Consider the following 21,182-nt stretch of genomic DNA (forward strand, 5'->3'; position numbering starts at 1 on the left):
TCCATCTTGTTGTGTCTCCACATCAAACAAGCAGGAGGCTCAGTTGCCTTTAAAAGGACAGACGAGGCATAGCGGCCACCTGCCAAAAAACACAAACCCTTCCATCGCACGCTGGTCTGGGGAGATATTCGTGAGACTTTGATGGCATGTGCCTGGAATCGTAAGATAATTACGTTTGAGCGACTGTCTGAGCGCATGTGTTAGCCAGTGCATCTCACACGTTCTTGTCTTATGATGAAATACCTGCTCACAGGAAGTCAATAGAGCTGCATGTGTGAGCCTCGGTTTAACTGGTATGTTCATTTTAGTATTTTTATTTTGAATACACGTCCATGCAAGACCTGAATGAAGGGGTTCGATATACATAATGTGCATTCTAGCATCGCCGTTGTGGTACCTCAGTGCTCAAGGGGACGACAGCGTTACCTTTAAATTGAGTTTTTGTAGCTACAAGTGTTTTAGACCTCATACCTAAGCAAACAATGCTTTGGTCGTGTAATATCTTCCATGTTATTCTAGTTAATTCAGCTGCAATCGAAACAAGCAACAAGCAAGTATATATTTCTGTTGGGTACATAGTGAAATATATGGGAGCCTGTTTCCACCTCAGAGTAAAATATATATATTTTATAATTATAACTTTAGCATTTTATAATAGTTTTATAATAAATAATAATAATAAATCTATATATAAATTATATATTTATATTTTGTAATATTTTATATTCTAAAAAAATTCATAATAAATTCATAATAACTTTTACCTTTTTTCAACAAGTTTTAATTTTTTTTATTTAATTATTTATTTATTATAAAAATGAACATGCATCATATGATTTAAAATTGAAAATAAAAACAGCAAATAGTAGGAGAGAAACTATTCATCACTCTGCTTGTATTAAAATGTATTAAAAACAACTCTAATTTTGACATTTTTCATAATGGATTTGTGTGACATTTGGTGCAAGTTTTATTATTTAAATTGATTTAAATTAAAAGTTAAAAGGTTGGTGTTAATAAATGATAAACAAAAACAGAAGTCTGCCAATTTGCAGCTTAGGTCTATTGTAAATTGTAAATTATGTATATTGTATTTATAACTATAAATGTTATAAATAATGGCTTTCAAATACAAAATGACAATACAATGCAAAATGCATATAATAAATAATTTAATTTAAAAATGTTTGCATCTATCTAGTATTGATAATGACAATATAAGTACTGGCAGCCTTGGTATTTTCACTGAAAGTACTGCTAATAATATAATTTGTAAAGACAGATTTAATTTAATTATAATATAATATAATATAAATATCAAAAACAGAGTTTTGACTATCTAAAGGTCTTGAGTGTGTCAGATTAAGATGTGGACAGTATGTGGACAAATTCAGCTTGAGTTTTTGGGGCCGTGGTGCTGAACGCAGCTGCCGATTTCTCAACAAGGCCAAACGAAAGGTTAAAAAGCATCTACCAAAGAAAGCTAAACAGATGGGTCCAGAGCCAGGAAACAGCCCATCTAAATCTGGAAACAACACTAAGTTCCTCTTTTCTCCGGCTGATTGGTCAGTGAGAGCCCTATTGAGGGGCAGGTGAAAAGATGAGGGTTGAGGGTGATGGAGGAGACGCACCTCACAGCCTTTCTCTGCGTTTCTTTTCCAGTGTTTTTTCTCCATTTTCTTGGTCGCGGTAGAGAGGAGCGCAGCGTGAGTCTGGACCCGAGGATTCAAGGCCAGGATATTCTGAATAGATTGAGAGAGAGAGAGAGAAATAGTCAAGGTGCATTAAGGTAGTTTCATATTATGCATAACTTGCGATACACAGTGGCTTTTGCTTGTGTGTGTGTGTGTGTGTGTGTGTGAGTCTGAACACTCCCACTCACATTCTTGTACTTGAACAAATGTGAATCTCGGCAAGGACATTTCCAGCGCTCTGGGAAAATAGCAGGCTTTAAGTTTCACAGCTGAACAATTAAGAGAGTTCTGAGGACGAATCAAAAGCATGCCAACAGGCTGTCTTTAAAGAATCAAGAGTGAGTTTAGCAGATGCTTGTCATTCCTAAACTAACGTGCCGCAGCATCGTTTCACACTGGAGAGATGCAGACAGCTGACCTTCAAACTCATTCACTTTCAAAATATGCAACTCTTCTGCAAAAACATGCTCAAGCATTCACACAATGTCAGCTTCCCACGCAGCCGTGTATGTAACATCACAAAAAGATTTTAGAGAATTTCAAGAGGGTTATTTAGTTTTGATTGCAAGGCAGATTCACTATTACTATTGCTAATAATTGGTATTAGTGATGTGAACAACCCTTAACCCTGAGAATTAAACTTCTATGTATGATATATTTATGTATTATGTGTTAAACTTTGTGCAATTCCTACTGCACACTATGTGATTTTACCTGACAGACAATAAACAGCTGAAAAAAAAAAAAAAAAAAACCTCAGCAACACAATAAAAACTATTCAGAACTTCACTTAGCAACACTATGGCAACTTCTAAAAAACACTTGTTAAAAACACCCTGGCAACCAACTTAACAATGCCCAAGCTGCCAACTGCAACCCGACTGCATAACAACACACAAACAATTTAGATGACCATAGCAACCACCTGGCAACATGTTAAATAACCAATCACAACACATTAGCAACTGCATAGCAACACTATTCAATCACTCACAACATTACACTTAATAGAAGCCTCTTTGCGATATATAACACTCAGGTACTGAACGAGTCTACAGCAACCACTTACAGTAGCAATGCCCTGAGCAACCACCTAGTAAAAGCACAGCAGCATGTTAAGAAACATTCAGAACACCACCTAGCAACACTAAAACAACATGTTGAAAACCACCCGAAACAGCTCAACAAATCTTAGCACTGCCCTAGTAACCACCTAGCAACTGCATAGCAACATAATTAAAAAAAAAATGATTACCATAGCAACCTATTGCAACTACCCACAGCATCCTAGCAACACTCTAGCAACTGCATAGCAACACATTAAAACCTATTTAGAACACTTTAATCGCATAGGCCTATAGCAATGAAATTACCCACAACAATCTAGTAGAAACCACACAGCAACACTCTAGCAACTGCATAACACGACCATCTTACACAACCAAAACCATTTTATTCACCATACAGAAATGTTATTCCAACTACAAACAGCATCCTAGCAATCAAATGACCACACTCTAGCAACTGCATAGCAACACATTAAAAACATTTAGAACATTTCATTCACCGTTTAACACTGCAATTACCCACAGCACCCTAGCAACCACATAGCAACACTCTAGCAACACATTAAAAACCATTTAGAACATGGTCACCATATAGCAACATTGAATCTACCGCTAGTAAACACATAGCAACACATTAAAACCATTTAGAACATTTTAATCACCGTATAACAACATTACTGCACTTACCTACAGCACCCTAGCAACCGCATAGTACGCATAGCAACTAGGGGTGTGTGATATATATTGTCTGCGATAATATCGTAATTGTTGTTTTAACGATATGTAATTTGACATTATCAAGTATTTTGCAAAAACCAAACAAAACACCTACGCTTGCATTACGTGATGAAGTCTAGACTCGAGCACGTGCGCATTTAGAGTGTGTTATTTCACTGCATGATGAATGATCACAAAATTCAAGATATGGGGCAGAAAATGTACGTGTGTGTGTGTATATGTGTATATATTTTTTTTCTTCAAAAATAAGCATGATTACAAATGTGATATCGATTTTATACAACAGTTCAATAAACAATAAAGTTAATATTAAGAGTTTTAGACACCATATTGCCTGTTTTTGCTTCATTTCGCCAACAAAAATAACACAGCCACAGCACTGTTTTGCGTCTCTGAGCAACATAACGATGTTGTTTCGTTCCTGAATGAATCAACCGTTTAAATGATTCGGTTCAGTCGCAATGACTCACTTATAAACATTGACTTGCTGCCACCTACTAGCGATTTTAATTTCACATTCAAAGTATCTTTTCATTTTAAAATAATTTGAAATATCAGTATTCAGTATATCGTCTGATTATCGTTATCAAAAAAATCGAGATATTTTTTTTTTTTCCCAATATCACACACCCCTAATAGCAACACATTAAAACTAGGGCTGTGCAATTAATCGAATTCGATTATCATGCGCATCTAGTCAGTAAAGCCGGTTTCTTGATTATTAGTTAATCGCCATCACCTGCTTTCAGATGGAGCGGCAATTACCACACAGAGCCGTAGTTCACTGACAAGCTAGGCAATATCGCTTTCATTATCAAAGGCGAATTGTCTGCGATTATGAACGCGATATTGCCTAGCTTGTCAGTGAACTACGGCTCTGTGTAGTAATTGCCGCTCCATCTGAAAGCAGGTGATGGCGATTAATTGCACAGCCCTAATTAAAACCATTTAGAACACGTTACTCACTGTATAACAATGTTACTGCAATTACCCACAGCAACCTAGCAACCGCATAGCAACACATTAAAATCATTTAGAACACTTTACTCACCGTATGACATTACTGCAATTGCCCACAGCATCCTAGCAACCGCATAGCAACACATTAAAACCATTTAGAACACTTTACTCACCATATAACAAAGTTACTGCAACTACACACAGCACCCTAGCAACCACATAGCAACATGTTAAAACCATTTAGAACACTTTACTCACCGTAAAACAATGTTACTGCAATTACCCACAGCACCCTAGCAACCACATAGCAACACATTAAAACCATTTAGAACACTTTACTCACCGTAAAAAAACAAGGTTACTGCAATTACCCACAGCACCCTAGCAACTGCATAGCAACACATTAAAACCATTTAGAACACTTTACTCACTGTATAACAACATTACTGCAATTACCCACAGCACCCTAGCAACCACATAGCGACTACATAGCAACACAATAAAACCATTTAGAACACTTTACTCATCGTATACAACATTACTGCAATTACCCAAAGCACCCTAGCAACCACATAGCAACAATATAGCAGGGATTGGTTAATGTGGGTGCTGTGGGTCATTGCAGTAATGTTTCTATATTGTGAATAAAGTGTTCTAATCCATTTGCTACTGTGTCAGGAATTTCCACTCAACAGCAAATGCTGCTACAAAACCGTCCGTGGCACGTGAGGAAAAAGACAGACAAGAATGTAAATATGACATTTTTTCTCTCTTTCTTTCCTGTAGATGACAGGTGTAGTTGAGGCTCTCAGAGTGGCCGGGGTCTACCTGAGGCCACTTCCCTTTAATCAATGCTGAGTGTCTCTCTGCGCCCCCTCTCCAGCGTCTCCCCTCTCGTCCTGACAACAAACACACAGGCTCACACCTCTCCATTACAATCAGGACTGACCTACTCAGCGCCAGAGACCAAGTGCTCCTGCAGGCTAGCGGCCAAACCAATGCGTGATCAAGTCCCGTCTCAGTTCAACACATTCATTCAGATGCCTGTACGAAAACACAGCCTTTGTGATTTTTGATTGGAAGAGCAGACTTTGAAGCTTTTGTAAAAGAGATGAAACGTGATCGTACAATGGTTGATTTTTAGAAGTGGTTAATGCAACAAGTTGCTAGGCAAGTATAAACACCCTACAGGTAGGCTAATGAAATAATACATGGCAAAAATGTCGTGTAAATATATAGCGCACATTTTCTGTTTTCAACAATAAAAAACTAAAATATTAAAATATGTAAATAATAAACAACAGCAATTTATAAGTACCAAATATTATCAAAATAATATTTAAACCAGGGGTCCAGACTTCAGACATTTTGCGACCATTTTTTCTGCCTGTGAGACAAAATTTTGTGAGTGGTCACACTGGCGCGGCCAACTCGTAAGCACTGCATGAGAAACATCAAACGCCAAATGAAACAAAAGTTTGATGAAGCCGCGCTACTCTTTTGAGCTGCGCAGCGCGAACCGTTTATCAGCTCGGACCGATAATTGAGCACAGCGCAAGCAAACATGTCCGAGCTCGGAACAGCTTTACTCGGGAACCAATGCTAACCTCGCGACACTGTTACAGCACAGCGCTGCGAGATCCAGTGAGAAGCGTTTGAATTCACCGCAGAATGAATAACGATTGCTGCTAAATCCGGTGAAATGCATTCAAATTATGCACAGAATTCTGTTATAAACAGATCAAACAGCACTGATGTAGAAAAACAGAAGTAGTAATGATAACTATACCATGGTGTTGTGGCAAAAAGAGTCGAATCATGTTATTACATTATCAGGGTTTGTACAACCTTTTGAGAGAGAAATTCAAGCACTTTTCAATGACTCTCAAGTATTTCACACAACTACTTCCAGCACTTTAAGTTTTGGTTTTTAATGGGATGACCAAAATATACTGTGTGGTAAACAAACACTTATTTAAAATAAAATTTAAAAACACATCAAATTACCACTATAACCAGTAGATGGCAGCTGAGAGGCACTTAATGGCTTATTGATCATTCATTTCCACTTTTTTTGCTTTACATTTTGATATTATAAAATCACTATTATAAAACATCAAATCATCAAGAAATCTAATTTTGTCAAAGTTTTCCACTTTTCATGTGTATGAAGTAAGAAAAGTCACAAAGTGTAAAAAGTAAAGAGTGTTCTTTTGAAAATCGCTGAAGCTGTTGGTCAGTTCAATATAACAGGCTACTATAATGGTATAGTTAATGAGAGTAGAATATATAATTTTTCATATAAAAAATATATATTTTGCTCGTTACTGTTTTGAATAAAAGTAAATTTTGTAAAGCTCAGTGCTTTACTGTCAAATGTGCATTACCAAGAAATAAACGTGTAATATTATTAGTAACTGCACTTGTTAATGCAAAACAATAGTATTTTTATGATTAAATGATGTTTGTTTTTAATAACTCCACACATCTCTGCGGTGATCCCATGTCTGGTGGTCCTAGAGGACCCGACTCTGGTGGTCCCAAGTCAGGTGGTCCTGGAGGACCCGACTCTGGTAGTCCCAAGTTCGGTGGTCCTGGAGGACCCGACTCTGGTGGTCCCAGAAGCTACTGACCAGCCAACTCTCTCTGTCTCACCCATGATCCTTGCCCTGCCAGCTCCAACCAAGCTCCTTGCCCTGCCACCCCCACCTAAACTCTCTGCTTTGCTGGCCCCACTTAAGCTTCCTGCTTTTTTGGCCCAGGAGCCTGCCTCAGAACCCGCTCCAGTCCAGGAGCCCTCAGAGTTGACTCCAGTTCCTCTTGAGGTGGAGGCTTTTGCTGCAGAACCTCCCAAGGCAGTGGCGTCCACTTCAGTTCCTCTCTGGGTGGAGGTGATCACTCCTGGGGCCAGTTGCATAAACTTAGCCACCATGTTAAGACAGTATTGTTTTCTGTAATCTATGTTGGATTACACTTTGCCTTTGTTTTCTGCCTGTTGCTCTGTTTTTGATTTATGTTTTGTGGAATAAAACTGCACTTGGATCTTTCATTGATTTCCACAAGCGATTTCGTGACAGATTATTACAATTAACTGTTTCCTATTTTCATTTATTTTAAAATACAATTTATTGACTCTTCGGCAGGCATTACTCCAGTCTTCAGTGTCACATGATTCTTCAGAAATTATTCTAATATGATATTTCTTAATATTATCAATGTTGAAAAAAATTGTGCTGCTTAATATTTATGGGTACAGTACTTTTTTTCAGGATTCTTTGATGAAAGAAGGTTCAAAAGAACTGAATTTATTTAAAACAGAAATAGAAAACACGTAAAAGTCTATACATTAACAAAATTATTTTAAACGTTGGTGGTAAAGCACATAATGTGTATTTACGAAGTGCTTTTATTACTTTTGTAGTTTTAAGGCCCCATTGATGATGTCATTTCCTTAAATGTTTCCCGTTTAATTGTTTTGAAGGCACCACAAAGCAACATTCTTTTTTTCAAGTTCCTCAGTCACTTTGAGATATTTTTCTTTCTCTTTTCAACCTTTCCCAACAACATCGGCGACCAACCTCAATTAGTGTCCCGCAGGCAATGTGACAACACATGAAGCTTCGTCTTTTAATATTTTCACAGTAGGCAAGATGAAAGTCTATTTCATACAGAGGTATGAGATGTTAAAAGGGCCCGCAGACGTTGGGTAACCCGCCTCTCTCCCGCGGCGCTCGACTCTAGTGCCTCTACAAACGTCCCGCTCTTCCTAAAGCCAGACATCAGCCTATTAATATTTTAATTTCACACCTAATAAAATGTAGTTAAAGCACAGTGTGAGATACAGGCCGAAACAATAAAAATCCACTTCTTTGGGTTTTATAGTGTGTTATGGACAACATTACTTATCCATTTTCATATAGTGTGCAGAAGGAAAGCTAATATGTTCTTTGGGGCCAAGCCTGTAGGTAAACCGGGAGTTAATAACAAGGTTGTTCGTTGGAGGAGAAATCCAAACGGGATTCAGGGACTGTAATCAGCCGCAGCAGCAGTGACGCAAAAACAACTAACCTCCATATTTCTAACTATTCCAGTTTGTCCTCCATGTTCGTCCTGTGGCGCATACGCCAGGTTCAAAAGCAGAAGTTGTTGTAAGGCTGCAAGGTTGCACGCCGTTTGTTTGAAGTGGTCTGAAAGATTAGAAATGTTCAAACACAATTAGCATCTGCTGCCCAATGGGAGGACAGGACACAGGAAAGTCTATGCTTTATTAATTAAGAAACGTTCTCTGCACAAAACAACTCCAGTGATCAGATCAACCAGAGGCGGTCAAAAAACAAACAGCTATTAGAAGAGTGTAAACAGTGACCTTAGAAAAGTATATTTAAGAACGTCTGCATAATAGATAAATGTAATTAATTATGGCAATGCTATTCCCTGCAATAATTGACAATTGACAGAACTTTTTATAGCCAAAGTTTACTTTTTAGCCAGTCATTATTTATATTTATTTTATATCGTTAAATAAAAACAAAATAAAATTACAAGACAAAAAATAAATTAAGACAAAATAACATAGGACAAGATAAGACCAAATTAAAATAATAATAATAATAGAATTATAATAAAAAGAAATATCAAATAATCTTATCACTATTTTTAGTATTTAGTAAAATTATATATTATATTATATTATTATATTAAATAATATTACATTTATTAAAATAAAATAAAATAAAAAAAATCCTTGAAAAAAAGAACTGAATTTATTTCAAATAGAAATAGAAAATTATGTAAAAGTCCATATGAAGAGTTTATTTGCAAAAACAGATTTATTTTCAGAAATCATGTTTTGTTTTTTGTTTTTTTTGTGCATTCTAAATAATATCAATCAAACTGCAGTTGGGTTGTTTTGATTGAGTAATAATAACTTAAATACAGGTAACTTACAAAATTAAAGTTCATTTAAAGTATGTTTTTATATGTTTTATATATTAAAAGTTTGTTTTATAGCAAAAGCAGATAACTCCAAAAATCGTCTTTTGGCAAAAGCAGATAACTCCACATTTCATGTTTCAGAGTTAAACAAAAACACTCGTTTTATCTTTATAATCTCCTCAGATGTCTGACAAAACTTTTTTTTTTAAGTGGCGTTTATTGGTTTTTGCAAATAAACTCTTCATATATGAACAATATTACTTTAAATGGTTGTGGTATTTAAAAATTTTAATTAAATAAAATAATAATAAAAAATTCCTTGATTTAAAAAAAAAAAAAAAAAAGGTCAAAAGGACTACATTTATTAGAAAATTATGTAAAAGTCCATACATGAACAATATTATTTTAAATGGTGGTGGTTTAGCACATAATGTGTTTTTAATAAAAATAATAAAAAATAAATAAATAAAATAACATTGTAGCTATATGTATTCACATCTTCTAAAATTTGTTCAGGAACATTAAACTAAAGTAAGTAAAAATGCAATTTTGTGACTAGATTCTTGTTTCCAGCTTGATATTGACCCTGTCTCCTCAAGTGGAAAATGTACAAGAGAAACAGATGTATACTGGAATTGGGCTAAAGCAAACGCTAATGATGCCTGACAGATGTTTACTCTGCCTCAACTACAGAATGTTTGGATAAAGAAAAAGAAGCAGCTACCTGTTCTGCTACATCTTCTGTACTTAATACTACAGACTAAGTACCATTCATACCAATCAAGTTCACTGATCTTAGAACAGACAGAGCACTACATCGCAGGATGCAGTCTGAAAACATTCCTATAAGATCAGTTCCTCAAAACAGCAGCTTTAACATTCTGCTAAACTTCTCCTTTTATGCTCCACCCAAGAAAGAAAATCATACCATTTTGGAACTCCATAAAATTGACTCTAAGTGAACTATCCCTTTCACCAAACGTCAGGTCTCTACTCTGTCAAGACGGCAATGAGATCGACACCACGCATGAAATGAAATATGCATTCATACCTCCCAATCAATACTACTGTACACACTGCAGGGCAGCATTCGCATCTTAAAACATCGTTCCACAAGAGAGCATACGCATCTTTAGGGCTCAGAAGGAAAACAACATTCAGATTTAGAGTATAAACACAAATACTGTACAAGCTAAGCACTGGGCGTTCGCTCACACAAACATCCAGGAGGCTTCTCGTTCCCCAGACAAAACGCTCGCCGCAGCGCAGCTGATAAATGCCAGAGCCGCAGACAGTCTGAGTCAGGCATGGATTTTTGCAGTTATTCAGCAGTCCTTGAGGAGCCAAAGCCAAACAGGGGCTAAGTGTGTTATCAAACAATATTTAAAACAAAAAAAAACGCCACATCCCCCGTCGGATGGGTGACCTTTGTGGTCAGAGAGGGCCGCAGCAGTGCGGAGATGCGAGTATGGTAACGCTGACAGCCCTTTCCGCACCGGACCCATCTGCATGTCTTAGATGGTTCCGCAGGGGAGCCGCTGCGTCTGTTTTTATCACTCTCCACTGATCACGCAGCCCAAACAGATGGAAGATCAATAACCAGCACTGCCCAGCCACATCAGGCAAACTGCAGCCCCTCAGAGAAAATCAGATAGGGAGTCTATGATGGACAACGGGAAATGGCAAATCAAACTCAGCTGCAAGTGCTAATTAATGTGGGGCTCAAGCCCGGGCTGAATTCTGCACCAAAGTGCACATGGAGCGAACTACTTTGTTTAATTCAAATGAACTCGGGAAGCTTCTAGTAAAAGCAAAAACATAATACAATGGCAAAATCTTATTTCTGTTGCATCATGTGTGAATAAACATAAGTGAATATACCGGCATTGCTTTCAAACAACCCGCATGCGTAAACAAATAATTTGCATAAAACAAAGTTTAAATCGTTAACTTGGAATTTGTTGCTCTATTGCATATAACAAATGAATATTAGTAAAATACATTACTAAACATTTCTTTGTACTATATCTTTGTGCCATATATTGTTTTTCTTTAACAAAATATTTTTATACATTTTTATATAACAAAAATAAAAGACAAAAAAGACAAAAAAATAAAATAATACATAATAAATAAAAAATAGTAATAATAAATTATAAATTAAAATAATAAAATAAAAAAGATTCCTTGATAAAAAAAAATAAAAGGTTCAAAAGAACTGAATTGATTTAAAATAGAAATTTAAGTTGTTATTCACTAAAAATCTGTCTCTAAAAAATCTAAACCAATAACATTTTGCATTCCTGATCTCATACCTGGAGAATATACAATTCACACACACAAAAAAAACAAACACTTACTGACCCCAATTTTGAACATTAATGTTGAAAGCAGTCTATTATAATCACCAAAGCTGCATTTATTTGATCAAAAAACAGTAAAAACAATTTCATTACAATTTAAAATAGCTGTAATTTATTTAAAAATGTAATTTATTCCTGTGATGCAAAGCTGAATTTTCAGCATTTATTACTCCAGTCTTCAGTGTCACTTGATCCTTTAGAAATCCTTCTAATATGCTGATTTGGTGATCAAGAATAATTTTTTATTATTATTAATTCTGAAAACAGTTGTGCTGCTTAATATTTTTATGGAAACTGTGACACTTTTTCAGTATTTAAAATTAAAAATTTAAAACAAATCGATCATATGACTTGGAATATAGTGCATAAGTCATATGGACTAGGTTTATGGAGCTTATGTCATTTTTGGAGCTGGACAACCATTCACATTCATTATATGCACAAAAGCAGCATGAACATTCTTATAAACTTCTCATTTTGTGTTCCATGGAATAAAAGCAAGTCTACAGGTTTAAAATGACATGAAGGTAAATTACAGGTTATAGAATTTTCATTTTTGTGTGAACTATTCCTTAAACACACTGATAGAATGGTAACAGACCCATCTACAATTTGGCTGGGTACATGTCCTAAGAGCAGCACCCTGCAATTTTTTTTTTCTCCCAGGGCTGGTTTTAAGGTGGTGACACATGCTTGAAACATTTATATGGCTATTAGCAGAGCAGCTGGTACTGCCCTTTTGCTGTCTAATCAATAACAGCACCATATTGTGCAATAAATTACATTCACCGTCCTCTTGCTGCACACCAGAGAACCTCCAATGCCTTAGTATGCATGAGGCACTTCTGTTCTTAGCGTACACTGTGTGAACATGCAGCTAAAATTTAACTCTATAACACCTTAATCCCCTTGAACAGGAAATAATTTAAAGCTAAAAAAAAAGTGGAGAATAACTAAACATCAGCTGGCAAACCGCCACCCTGTTCTGACTTTGGCTCAGATCAATAGGGGAATTTCCACATATTGATCTACCGTTAGAGAAATAAAGATCAGCAGTATCAAGCACAGGCTTTGAATATAATTTGCTCTCCTATAAGCTTCAGAACAGTATATGAGACACAGACACGCATAACACATCAACTTTTCATCTGGGCTGACGTTCTTCAACGGCACCAAATATTTAGTCCACTTGAAAACCTGAAAACAACCAAATATCTCTGACAGAGAGAGACAGATTTCAGACAGATTCTCAGGAAATGGAGCCATTTATGTCTCCTTAACGTACTACTGATACAGGCTACTGAACTATCACATTATTTGATTCAACTTTGTTTACGGTGTAATGCAAAAAAATCTAAATTGTTTTCATAGGAAAACTAGCCAATTTGTTTGTTAAATCAAATTTATTAAATGAATTCTAACTAGATAGTTTTGCACTAGATCATTCAACCTCTAATAATGTAGTAAAAATAAATAAATAAATAAATGTTGTACGATGCAAAACATGGCACAAAACCACTTTTGATATTTCCATATTTCATCAAAATTAATGTTTTTAAACAATTAAGTGATTAAAAATGGCACTAAATTGATTTAAAAAATATAATTTCTAGTGCTGTCAAAAGACTAATCGTAATTAATCGCATCCAAAATAAAATTTGTTTACATAATATATGAGTGTGTACTATGTATATTTATTATATAAATACAAACACATACATGTATATATTTAAGAAAAATGTTATGTCTATATACTAAATATATTGATATATAATATAAAATATAAAATATAAATATATATATATATATATATATATATATACACATGTAAATATTTTCAAAATATATACTGTATGATTGTGTATTTATATATACATAAATAAACAGTACACATGGATATATTATGTAAACAAAAACTTTTATTTTGGATGTGATTAATCGCGATTATTCATTTGACAGCACTAATAATTTCTTTAAAAGTTTAGCATTAATGTTTTCAAATGGAGTGATAAAAAAATTTTAATAAGTGTGGTTTTCAAAATTCAAAATTTAAAAAAAAGAAAAGAAAAGAAAGATATTCTGTTTTTTTGGCGCCAATGACACCGTTTCTTTTTAGACACACATATTTTTTCATAAACTAATTTGTTTACTGTCATTACATTCATTTACTGAGCACAATATTGATATAATCACTGAAGCGTAAAAACAGCTGTCATCCTTCATGCATGATATTACTTCCATCAATTAAACGACTAACGATTGGGTCCATTTAGTTAAATAAAGGAGCTTGTGAGTCATTTAGCTCATTTTTTAAATGGTCAAGCCTTCACGTTATGCATGTCTACACCAGAGGAACTTTCCTAACCTTGAATCTTTCAAAACAAGACATTTCAATTCATAAAAAAAAATGGTCATATGGATTATGAGTCAGGAACTTCAGAGTACAGAGAAATGATTTTGGAGTCAGGCAGTGAAAGTGAAGGCTTGTCTGACTTTCTCCACTGAGAATAAAACAAAAAATACATACAGATCACTCAATCCTTCCCTATTGCCGAGGCATTGAAGGCTGTAAACTTTGCTTGCTGGGAAATGTGGGTGGACAGCAAGGAAAATATGAGACTGAACAAAATACAGAGAGTAAAATTTGACCAAATGGATGATACAAACATAATCAAATGTTCTCTTTCTTCGCTATATCTCACCTACAAGGCAATTAAGTGGTTACAGAGGTAGTTCACTCTAAAGTTAACATATTTAATCATGTACACACCCTCGTGGCTTTCCAGATCTGGATGACTTTGTTTCTTCTGTGCAATACAAAAGCAGATATTTAGCATAAAGTCTGAAGCTGAGCTGCTTTCTTCTACAGTCAGCAAAAATGATTTTTCAAACTTGTAATTAAAACAAAACTATGATTTCAGTCTTTCTACTTCAGTCTTTCAATGGGCTACTTGCAAATTCTTTGTAATTATTTATGAAATTTACTAGCAATTCCTGAGTGAATTTTTTAATGTAAACTGTAAAAAGTTATTTTTCAAAGTTGTAAGTAAATATTAAGTGTGTTTTACAAGACAATACTATTTCAGATTTTCTACTTCAAAATGTGACCTTTACTTCAATGTGTTACTTAATATATCTTTGTAATTGTTTGTTAAATTAACTTAAATCCATTTTTTATACAATGAAAATAGATTGTGACAAGGGGCTGTCAATCTCAAAAAGAAAAGAAAAGAAAAGAAAAGAAAAGAAAAGAAAGATATTCTGTTTTTTTGGCGCCAATGACACCGTTTCTTTTTAGACACACGTATTTTTTCATAAACTAATTTGTTTACTGTCATTACATTCATTTACTGAGCACAATATTGATATAATCACTGAAGCGTAAAAACAGCTGTCATCCTTCATGCATGATATTACTTCCATCAATTAAACGACTAACGATTGGGTCCATTTAGTTAAATAAAGGAGCTTGTGAGTCATTTAGCTCATTTTTTAAATGGTCAAGCCTTCACGTTATGCATGTCTACACCAGAGCAACTTTCCTAACCTTGAATCTTTCAAAACAAGACATTTCAATTCATAAAAAAAAAAATGGTCATATGGATTATGAGTCAGGAACTTCAGAGTACAGAGAAATGATTTTGGAGTCAGGCAGTGAAAGTGAAGGCTTGTCTGACTTTCTCCACTGAGAATAAAACAAAAAATACATACAGATCACTCAATCCTTCCCTATTGCCGAGGCATTGAAGGCTGTAAACTTTGCTTGCTGGGAAATGTGGGTGGACAGCAAGGAAAATATGAGACTGAACAAAATACAGAGAGTAAAATTTGACCAAATGGATGATACAAACATAATCAAATGTTCTCTTTCTTCGCTATATCTCACCTACAAGGCAATTAAGTGGTTACAGAGGTAGTTCACTCTAAAGTTAACATATTTAATCATGTACACACCCTCGTGGCTTTCCAGATCTGGATGACTTTGTTTCTTCTGTGCAATACAAAAGCAGATATTTAGCATAAAGTCTGAAGCTGAGCTGCTTTCTTCTACAGTCAGCAAAAAATGATTTTTCAAACTTGTAATTAAAACAAAACTATGATTTCAGTCTTTCTACTTCAGTCTTTCAATGGGCTACTTGCAAATTCTTTGTAATTATTTATGAAATTTACTAGCAATTCCTGAGTGAATTTTTTTAATGTAAACTGTAAAAAAGTTATTTTTCAAAGTTGTAAGTAAATATTAAGTGTGTTTTACAAGACAATACTATTTCAGATTTTCTACTTCAAAATGTGACCTTTACTTCAATGTGTTACTTAATATATCTTTGTAATTGTTTGTTAAATTAACTTAAATCCATTTTTTTTATACAATGAAAATAGATTGTGACAAGGGGCTGTCAATCTCAAAAAAGAAAAAAGAAAAAACAGAAAAAAAAAACACCATATCATATTCATAGTCTCCTGAAATCATGATATCTTTGTGTCAGGAGCAAATTAAAATTTAAGTCGCTATTCACTACAATTCTTGCCTGACAGTTAGGGTCACCATCCGCTTCAATTGTATGGAAAAGTGCAGCTTCAACATCATGCTCTAAATTGCATCCCACTAAAGAAAAAAGTCATACAGCGTGAGTAAATGATGACAGAACTTTTATTTTTAGGTGAACTATTCCTTTAAGGCGATCTGTGCTTTTTGTTTGTCTCTTATCCGTCCTGCAGAGGGCGTCTGAAGGTGCCAGTCAGCAGCGTATGAATGGTTTACTCTCCCTCTCTCTGTGCCAGCTAGACCAGCCTAAAACCCTCCCCTCAGCCTGTCAATCAACATCTCCAGCCACTCACGGTGCAGCATCGAGCACGTCTGGCCACTCCTCCTGCGAGGCGGTTTAATTTGGTAATGGCCAATATGCGCCAGAGCCTCATTATGCAGCATTTGAAATGGTCCCTGGCCATGTTGAGGCTCGAAAAACAATTAGCAGAGAAACAGAAGGGAAATGAACTGTAAAGAATCAGGGCTTGATGACCGAGGCTTTATCTGCTCTCAGTGGAGAAGAAACAGAGAGAGAGAGGGGGGATTGGGAAAAGGAAAAAAAGGTTCAATATGCCACATGCTTCTTGGGTGTGTAAACGAGCCGACTGGCCTGAGGGAGCCTGGGCGATGAACTCCACTGAGGGGATTGAGTTTGCAGACAGAGATTGCAGCAGACAGAGGGGTCACATGTGATCAGGTGAATGTGTACGGCCCCCCCTGGGGGATCGGAGGAAGAGGGGGAGGTGGGATGAATTGTGTGGCCAGGTATGTGCTGGCTTTGCAGAAGGTTCTCTGCTTGCATTCAAGGGACGGTGGCTCTGTGACAAACCCCTCTGTACCATCTCTGCTGTACTGATTGATTACAAGAGCAGTCTGACCCAACCCTGGTAGAGGTGCAATTACTGATCCACCACTGCACCAAACAAGATGCCACACACAGGCCTGCCTGCATTTGAAACAGAGACCGCAATCAAAATACGACACACAGCAGGGTGGAATCAAAGTCGCTTTGAGGCAAGTCAGTTCGCTCGGCGGCATACAAACACAGCTGAAAATCTCCAAAACGCTGTCAAGATTAGGTTTCAGTAACATAAACGTCATATCATTAGCTCTATTCGGAGGGTAATTGTTTCTCAGGGGGACGTAAGTGATTTTCAACATTTACAGGGGGTAGTTGGTGATTTTAATGCCGTCCGAATCCAGGATGTCTGTGTTTTTCTCTCACCATCCCCGTAAAAATCTCCAGCCGAATTACCTACTGACAAACACCAAGGTCGTGTGGTAATTTAATTGCCGTCCGAATCCACATCTCTTTTTTACGAGAAGAAATCGATTCAAAATTCAGTGTTTAAACCCTTTTTGAGCACTCCCGAACACCATAAGGTAACGTTGTACTTCGGTGTAATTTGCATACATATTTATTTCTGAAATGCTGGAAAGTATTTAAAAGAACAATACTTCATGACTGCTCAACCACAGTGACTGGGAGCAGAAAGAGAAGGAAAGCACGTAAACATTCAAAATGGGTCTTTATTATGGCAGCAGCAGGTATGTAATACAATTTTAATGTGTGTATTATAAATAGATATATATCGCGTATAATTATATAAAACTATAGCGCGTCTATTTTTCTATTTTTAAACAGGAGATTTAAATAATCAAATAATAAATAGGATTATATATTATAAAATATGCTTGGAATAATAAGAATACATTTTACATAATAATAAGTATTTTTAAATACATTTTACACAATAATAAGAATAAATTTGTAAATAAAATTCATTTTATTTACAGCAGACAATCATGTGACTGGCCACGTGAGCAGTGCGTTCCCGGGTTCGTAGGATCACAGAACTCGCTCCTCCACTGTGAATAAACCACCATCCGAATCCATGAGTTTTATCACTGAGGTGATATTTACATTTATTTTTACAGACGTCCATATGAGAAACAATTACCGTCCGAATCGGGCTATTGTCCCATATCTATTGGTTTATTCAACAACACACAATATAGCCGATTTTATTCCAAATTTGAAATACAGGTCAGTGGTTTATAAGACTGGCCGAACGTTTAAAAGACAAGAAAAATAGTGTTTGACTGTGTCAATTTCTTAGAAATATAATCTTTGTATTTATGTTAGATTCATTGGTTTTGAATAACTTTTATGCCATATATATATATATATATATATATATATATATATATATATATATATATATATATATATATATATATATATATATATATATAAACATTCTATAATTTAAATAAAATATTTATAATTAGAAATTATTAAAATATATGTATCAATTAGAAATAAATATATAAATGACTTAAAAGATGTATTGTTTATTTCAGGTTGTAAAATGTCATGTGGTTTGACTCTCTAAAATTATTTAGGAATTAATTATTTTTATATTTATATAAATTACTGCACCTTTAAAATATATTAAATACTTGGAAATTACTGTACCTTTAAAATACTTTAAATACTTGGTAATTACCTTTCAAATACATTAAATACTTGGTAATTAATTTCATTAATTCTTCTTAACATTCAATGTGTAATTAAAATGCGTTAATTAATGCTTACACCGTGTGATTCATAAATTAATATTTTTTATGTAAATCAAAACCACATGAATCTAACATGAATACAAAAAGTACATTTCTAAGAACTTGACACATTTGAACTACAGTAGGTTTTTTTTAAAGATTTCGGCACTCTTATACACATTGACACTGATATTTCAAATTTAGAATAAAATTTGCTAATAATGAGAGCAAAAAAAAATGCTTCTTTTCCAATATCATCTCCAAAAGATGCTAAAATAAAACAATTTCTTTAGCTATTTTTCAGGTTAATGCTGGTAATGCACATAAACATTCTACAGCAAACAAATGCTCTCAAAAAGATGATTGGCTCTTTTAACTGGAAGGCTGGACTTATGTTCTGTATTTATCCCATTCATTTCTCAATGAATGGTCAGTCTCCACCTCTTTGACTGTCACTGGTTGAATACAGCAGCTTTTTGGCAACCTTTGCAGCAAATATTTATTTGTTAATGCTACGGACTTGTAACAGGATTTCAGTTTGTCATACGCTTTGATAAATGGTGCAAATACCAGTTGCACACGTACTAGGCGATAAAATAATCAGGAAACATGATTTTAGGACTAATGTCTGCCTGTAGGCGACCTCACCTCGAACAGCAGGGAAGCAGCTGAAGCGTCTGCGTGGTAAACCGGCACAAATTGTACTCAAAACATCCAACATCCATTCCTGATGCAAAATTTCCATCTACATCGTGCAGGGGGTAAACAGAGCGAGGGAGATGCGAGATGTTTTCAGCTACAGTCTTAAGGGTTAAAAAGCAGAGCGCTTGCAGCCTCAGTGATTTGCAATAACATGCAAGCTTTTCGAGTGGCCAACTATTTCCATAAAATTTCATTTGCATTTTATTTTGGAGCAATCCCCTGTCAGCGTTCCAGACGTCTGATGAGAGCGCGGGCCAGGAGAGACGCAGAGGTCTGCCAGCGGAGTCATACCTCTTTGTTTAAATGCTGTATTGCTGTGGGTTTTTTAATGAACTCTAATAGCAGTCCAGGAGGATTTTAATTAATCTACATGTGCGCACAAAAGGGCCCCACATTTAGCGCTTTCAGAAGTGCGGATGGATATTAAAATAAGACATCTGACAGAACTGCAGAAAAATGGAGGATTTAATTGCTCCAGAGATGGCAATTATTATGAGATTTAGAAAGCCATTTTCAATGGCAGACAGGAGTCATTTAGTCCCAGTCTTAAGTGCAGCGAAGAGCCGAAGGTCACGTCAGTGTTGTCATTACGGCCTGAATAAAGATGCTAATGAAGGGCTTGACTTACTCTTCTCTTCTCTCCATAAAGGTTGCATTAGTGTCGCCCGGCATGGAGACACAGCCATCTTTACTCGTATTAACATGCGAAGAGTTTCATGACGAGAGCAAATGCTAAACATTTTCCACCTTGCGTAGCGTAACCAACACCATTATGTCTACAATCAACCTGACTGCAGACACAAGGTACAATGGGCAAATACCCTTTAAATGGTGATGTTAAATAAGGAAGTAACCATAATTGGGTGCTATTAAAAGGGATCGTAAATGGACACTTCACCCAAAAATGTCACTCACCCTCATGTTGTTCCAAACCTGTAGGAGTTTCTTTCTTCTGTTGAACACTGAAGAATATTGGTACCCAAACAGTTGCTGATAGCCATTGACTTCAATTGTATTTGGAACAACTTGAGGGTGAGAATTTTAATTTTTTGGTGAACTATCCCTTTAAATTATCTAAAATCAGCCACCTCTCCTCATTCTAAAAAACGGTTTTACTATATACCCATTTTAAATCTACTTCTATCACTTTCTGCTACAACAACTCAGTAAAACATTAAACTTCAAAACCAAATTTAAGATTGTCACTCACTGCTGTATAACACATCAATGAAAACAAAACTCCTACTCAACAATTGGAGACATATCCTCTAATATATACTCTATATTAGATGCATCCTTGCCAAAGGCTATTTCAGAAAATAGCGGGGAGCAAATCGGCCATGGCAAAAGTAAATGACGCCTATGCTTTTTTTAATTATCTTAACCAGTATAGAATTATAAATGTCTGCAATGCCATCTACTACACTATATACTGTGAAATACAATACAAAGACAGATACAAAAAAAGACAACAGCATGCAGTTATGAAGAAGAGGTGAGTATGCACTAGGGTAGAGATTTGGTGGACAGAAGTTTACAACATTTCACCAATATTCCGCCCACCTAAACAAAAGCTTGAGGATTTGATGTGTTGAAAGTGGAGAATTTAAGACATAAATATTTGTATTGTAAC

General features: G+C 35.4%; 1 protein-coding gene across 6 annotated transcripts in view; it reads right to left on the reverse strand.

The window, feature by feature from the left end:
- Window positions 1-21,182, reverse strand: part of dpyda.1 (dihydropyrimidine dehydrogenase a, tandem duplicate 1) — a 189,784-nt gene that overhangs the window by 165,331 nt on the left and 3,271 nt on the right. For 5 of the 6 annotated variants that reach the window (XM_058765966.1, XM_058765964.1, XM_058765968.1 and 2 more), the window contains exon 2: window positions 1,632-1,742. In XM_058765966.1, coding sequence (XP_058621949.1) covers window positions 1,632-1,742 — 111 coding nt within the window. Of the gene's footprint in view, window positions 1-1,631; window positions 1,743-8,527; window positions 8,647-21,182 lie in introns of all 6 variants that reach the window. The other variant, XM_058765965.1, reaches the window with a different exon arrangement.

Source organism: Onychostoma macrolepis, chromosome 24, assembly GCF_012432095.1.
Source record: "Onychostoma macrolepis isolate SWU-2019 chromosome 24, ASM1243209v1, whole genome shotgun sequence".
NCBI classification, from domain to species: Eukaryota; Metazoa; Chordata; class Actinopteri; order Cypriniformes; family Cyprinidae; genus Onychostoma; species Onychostoma macrolepis.